Source organism: Teleopsis dalmanni, chromosome 2 (assembly GCF_002237135.1).
Source record: "Teleopsis dalmanni isolate 2A chromosome 2, ASM223713v2, whole genome shotgun sequence".
NCBI classification, from domain to species: Eukaryota; Metazoa; Arthropoda; class Insecta; order Diptera; family Diopsidae; genus Teleopsis; species Teleopsis dalmanni.
The window spans coordinates 64,065,698-64,071,966 of NC_051847.1; the positions used below are offsets into that span (position 1 = coordinate 64,065,698).

A 6,269-nucleotide genomic window follows, 5' to 3' on the forward strand; every position below is an offset into this window, starting at 1 on the left:
TTTTGTAGGTACAATTTTTGAATTGTATTATTGCGTTTAAAAAGTTTGTATATTTTGTATATGTCGCGTTCCTTTTTGTTTTGAATTATTTATTAAACTTTTTAGTAATTGTTTATTGCATTATATTGTCTGCTTTTATATTATTCCAAGGATGATTCCAACCAGAACTTCTGTACCATCCGAATACCTTGAAACTACTACAATTAATGTTCGCATTCTACCCTAAATCTTGATAACACAATGAACAGGAAAATTGAACCACATACATGTTTGTATGTATACTGAGAGAATGCAGCTAAGGTGGTTAAAATCTATGAAAAGGGAAACTCATGGACGGTTTAAGTAAAATTCGAGTATAAATACGTTTTAACAATACTCAATAAAAAAATTTACTTAATGCATATTATTGTATTTATTTATAATATATAGCATTATTATTTTAAATAGAAAGTGATTAAATAATTAAATTATATTTTAATTGTATTTGTATATACAGCTTAAAGCTATATCATTTTAAACAAAAAATAATTTTATTCTTTTTAATTACATGTACCTTATATATATGTCAGGTAACTAAAAGCTATATTCAAAAAAATTTTATTTATTTGGCAGCACACGAGTTCAATTCAATCTCAAAAAATTACTTACAAATAATTAAATACAAGAATTATTTCAAGACCATTGATAATGGGTCAGCCAAAAATTCGATTAATTAAAATAATATAAAATGAATTTTTGTTGTTGTAGTTCACAACTTTTCGAAAACCCTCATTATTTATTTACATATAAAAGCTCATAAAAGCTATAAGAACAAAATAGGTTATATAAAATCCAATTAAATCAAATTGAAACATTGTGTTTCTGCATAAAACAAAGAGTAAAAAATCATCTGGAACCTTCTATGTAGCTTAAAATATTCTCTAATCAAATATCAAATAAAATCTTCAGAACCTAAACTATTTTCCAAGTACGCAGTAACCCGTCAGCACCGATATTGCTGATGAGGTTAAGCCTTAATTAAAGAAGCTGACTGACACATTTCCAGTTTCAGGTTTAGTAGACCAGTTTGGAATAGGTTTACCTGGAGAACTGACAAAAGGATTTATCTACACAATTTTGTTACATTATACTCCGATATTTTTATTTGTTTACCAGTCGAGAAAAAATGCTAGGACACAGTATGTTTGGAACGCATGTTTAATATGCTATAAATGATATAAATATAGTAAATTTAAACTTTTTCATATCTTTTATTAGATTTATATGGCCATCATTTGAGTATTTCTTAATGAAGTTCTTCAATTTTTTTTTCAAAAGTTTATTAAAATAATATATAACGAAACTGTGGCGATAAAAATTTAAGCAAATGCATTGCAAAATGATTAATTTCAGTTTTTGATTGCAGTAACGTCTACAATTTGGGCCTGACGGAAGTGACAGAATATTTTTATTTTATATGATATTACTTATTTACTTAATTGATAATTACTTAATTGAGTATATTTACTGGAAAAAAATATATGTATATATATAAATTGATTAAATATATATTCTTACTTTAATTTTTTATAATTTTATGTATTAAATAAATCACCTAAGCCCGGTAATAATCAAAAAACTTAATGTAAATAGGTCGTAATAACAATTAATTAATAATTTTTATTTTATAATATGAAAAATGTTATTGATATTTAATAATTATAGATTTATTTTTAAATATACATATATATTATAATACATATCCATTAAACATTCGAATATTTTTCATTTTCATAAAATATATATATAACAGTAACATATATATATATCTATATGTCATTCATCATATTTTATAATTTAATATATATAGTACAGAGACGTTGTCGCCTATCTGTCTTATAGTGTTGAATTTGTACACAGATCCCAACAAACGAGACAAAACTAAATCACACCTTATCGGCTTAGTTTATTTCAATTTATATTAATACACGTATTGTAATATATAATAAAATATATGTATATTGTATTTCATTAAAATTATTTAAATTATGTAATTATTTTGTTAATTAAAACCATAAATAATTTTTGACTAGCACGAAATTGATTTTTTAATGAATATGACGTATTCACAGATGTACATACATATATTGATTTTCCACTGTAGAAACCGGTTTTGTTAACATTCAAAACAAGAAACTTATTACAAAACGCTCCTGTCATTTATCCAGAATTTATTTAGACTTATGCGTATACACACTCGCTATTTTATTTACTATATCCTTGCATGGAGAAATTATACACCATCCCTAAAAGAAAGAGAAATTATCATATTTAGTTCAACATTCATATGTTGTGTGTTTGTAATTGGTACACTGAAAAGAATTTTTTAATTTTTCGTTAATACAATTAAATCGATAAATTTTATACGGCTAGTGCATTTACATTTTTGACATGCATTTAATCCTATATTAATCCAAACATAGTTTTTAAATAATTAAATTTTCTATATTCCCACACTATTCAGGTCAAATTTTTCTTATAATCGGTATAAAACTACTTAGGTTTTGGTAAACGGCATTTGGTCTTCGATGATGTTTGCATTTACTCATAAATTAAATGCATTTTAAAAATTTATGGTCAGCTATGATGTACTTTTGAAATTTAACTTATTTCTTCACACACGTAATGGTCCTTTATCTATATTTAAAATATTTTTTTTCTTTCAAATTAAAAGTTTTCTTTATATCAAGAAAATAGTTTCTATTTTTTCTTTGCAAGAAATATGTATTTTAAATATTTATTACTTTGTAAATGATTCACAAAACTTTGAACTGGAATAGAATGCTGTATTACACATAATTTTAAAAACAAATATATATATATATGTATATTGTATAAAAAAGAATAAACACAAAACAAGGTAAAGCTTAATTACAATTTTTACATTATCTTATATCATTTCGTATTAAACGTTGATATAGCTGATGATGTTTCATCTGTTGGAACGTTTTTTTGTTTCTTATTTGCAATTTTTGAGGTATTTGTATTTGCTTGCGTATTGGATACAGTATCGGCACTATTGCCAGCCATAATAAGAAAACTTTTTTGAAGATTATTTGGAATTTTACGAGTATTGCTTCCATTATTTGTGGTTGTCATCAATCCAGACATATATGAAGCAGCATTATTATGTGGTCCAAAATCGTCCTCTTCATTTAAGTAAATATCCATATGATCAACTGTATTGGAATTCGCAAAATTATTATCACGACGTTCACTTTTTTTCCAAAGGTAGTAAAATTGTACCAGTTCTCTCATTGTACGTGTTCGTACCTAAGAGTAAAAATTCTTAAAAATGTTGATTCATATAAAATTTAATGTATTACCTGATTTTGTCGTATTTTCAGAAAATCTTTTCCATACTTCTGTATACCTTCCTCAAATTTTTGGCATTCTTCTTCTGACCATAAACTCATTGAGCCAGTTAATGGAACAACATTTAATCTTTTACGCCTTAAAGCTTCATTGAAATCATAACCACATTGCACCAATAAATGTAAAGCTTGTTCATTATCTTTCACTATTCCGTTAGAATCGTTGTCTAAAGATGTAGGAGCTATTGGCTTGTTTTCATTCGATTTTTGTGGTATATTTTCTTTGCCATTTGGCATAGTATTTATAGTATTTGTTAAAATTTTTAAATCGCGTGCACTATCTTCATCAGTAGGCTTTGATTTTAATTGATCATCGCTCAACATAGGTTTTATATCACGCACTTTTAACAAATATTCTTCCACTTCCTGTTCGCTGACTTGACTTGGTTCCCATATGAGCTTATCCTCATTTTCATAAGGTAAAATATCACCATATTGTGATAGACCAAACGGAATGACAGCCTGATAAGCATTGCCCACCATTATAGTTTTTTTAACAGTTTCTTCGTCTTCATCATCATAATCGTCATCATAGTCATCATCAAAGTAAATTGTTTTTACCTCTGTAAATAAGTATAAAAGTAACAATTAACAATTTCTTAAAACTGTTTTAGTCTTCACCTCTTTCTCGTTCCTCATCAGCAACTGGTGTAAAAGATTGTTCAGGATATAAATCTAATAGATGAGAGCGCTTCAATAACTTCTTTTCGACTCCGTTTTCATAAATGTGGGAAGTTGTTTGATTATTAACATCATCTTCAATTGATTCATTCAAAATATCGTTGCTTGCACTTTCATCTTCATCATTCATTTCGTTTATTAAATTATTTGATTCCTTCTCTTTTCCACTAATTTTATCATTACTAGCATCCTTCTTAGCTGATGCAATATTTTTAATTTTAACGCGCTTGTTAGTTTTTTTTGGTTTTTTGCGTGGCAATTCAACAGGTTCAATCATTGCTTGATATTTAGCCAATAACTCTTCTAGTGGAATTTCACTTTCTTCTTTTAGCGTGTCAATTTCTTCCTGCGGATCTTGTGACTCTAATGCAGCTAAAGCCTCTTCTTCATTCAAAGTCTGTTCATCATCAAAATCATTTACCATCATATCAATTGTAGGTTCGAATGTTGCATCACTGCCAATGTTTTGGGATACTGATGATGATGGCGACAATGGATCCTCGAAGGCAGACGAGATGTATGACCTTGGTGATTGTACACGTTTCTCGCGCGTCTGATTTTGACCACCTTGTAACACCTTTTCAGAGGATGAAGAACTCAATTTCGGATTCTTTGGCACTTCAGAATCCACATCTTGTTTACTAGTTAAAGCGTATTCTGTGCTTGCCACATGAATTCCTTCTGAAATTTGTCGAAATAAATAATTTTGACATAAAAATTTATAATAACTTTTTTAAAATTAATCACCGTCATAATTTGTTTTTTGAACAACACTTTTTTCCGATTTTGCTTCTTCTGGCGGCATCATAACAACAATATTAAAAAGACCTTATCCGCAACGAATCTAAACACAAAACGACGAATGCCAAACAATAAACTGTGAAATAAAGTGAAAGACACATAGAGTGTTGCAAATAACACGCACATCTAGTTATTGATGGTTGCGTTCTTGCGAATGGTTTTACACAATGCTGATATTTAAATAATTTATATACATATATATATATATATATTATTGTAAACTACTATTATTATGTATATAATGAATACAAAATAGTTTACAGTTATTTTTGAAAATTAAATATAATATTTTATTATATTAAATATTGTTATAAAAAATTATACTTGATCTATAAGCTCTTTTCAATGTTAATCCCACTATATCCCAATATGATTCTTTTTCAATGGACAATGAATTTTCATCAAGAAAACTGTTTTGAGGAACTTTTTTCACTGCGCCATATATATATGTATAGCTTAAACTATGTTTAGGCTATCATACTTAATTCATTTTTAGTTTTATCTAAAAATCCATTAACATCGACTGCAAAACCAGATCGATTCGGCAAGAAGACAATGCTGCGTGTTTGGTGGGACCAGAAAGGTGTGGTGTACCACGAGCTCCTAAAACCTGGTGAAACCGTCAATGATGATCGCTATAAACAACAAATGATAAATTTGACGAACAATTTTTTTGGCGTGGTATCCACAAATTGCCAGAAAGTTGGTCAAAATGTGTAGAAAGCAATGGCCAATATTTTGAATAAAATGTTTTTTACTTTCCTATTAATAATTAGTGTTTTATTTTCACCAAAAAAACGCTCATTTCATAGGTATATAGATTTATGAATAAATTTAGTTTTTATAGGAATTGCAATATATACGAAGGAGGTCATTCCTTAGTAAATTGCACATATTAAAAAAAAAATTCGACAAACTCTTTAAGCATAAGAAGCTAAATTTTCGAAAAATAACTCTCCGAAAACTTATCTTGTTTTTCAAAAAAAATAATAATAATTTGGTTTTAAAAGAAAAGAATATGATGTGATAAACAGTGATGAAATGATAGATTTTCTAATTTAAAGATTGCTATAATTTCGAAAAATCAATTTCAGATAATTGTATTCAAACTTTCCTTAACATGATAAAACCAAGAAGCTTGTATACTATTGCAGTAGTATATATATATATACCAAAAATATCTGTTAAATAAAAAAAATCATATATTTAATATATATATTGAAATATTAAGTTTTATTAATTAAACATAATAGAATAAGTAAATTATAATTATTAATAACATGAATTAACAAATTCGAATAGTATTTTTTCCCATAACAACAATCGTGCCTTCATCTTGAATTTCCTTCAAAGCATCTTCAAATTGTTCACGAG

The 6,269-nt window shown here is 27.1% G+C and overlaps 1 protein-coding gene across 2 annotated transcripts; it reads right to left on the bottom strand.

The window, feature by feature from the left end:
- Positions 1-2,154: 2,154 nt before the first annotated feature.
- LOC119681888 (mesoderm induction early response protein 1-like) lies at positions 2,155-4,983 on the bottom strand. 2 transcript variants are annotated; one of them, XM_038095191.1, is made up of 5 exons: positions 4,842-4,983; positions 4,035-4,775; positions 3,366-3,976; positions 2,915-3,312; positions 2,155-2,285 (listed from the first exon to the last, which is right to left on the bottom strand). In XM_038095191.1, exons 1-4 carry the CDS (start codon positions 4,900-4,902, stop codon positions 2,935-2,937), a joined length of 1,791 nt encoding a protein of 596 aa, XP_037951119.1. In that variant the 5' UTR covers positions 4,903-4,983; the 3' UTR covers positions 2,155-2,285; positions 2,915-2,934. The 2 variants fall into 2 exon arrangements, with proteins under 2 accessions (XP_037951119.1, XP_037951118.1); XM_038095190.1 differs by lacking the exon at positions 2,155-2,285 and having other exon boundaries at positions 2,834-3,312.
- Between the last annotated feature and the right edge of the window lie 1,286 nt (positions 4,984-6,269).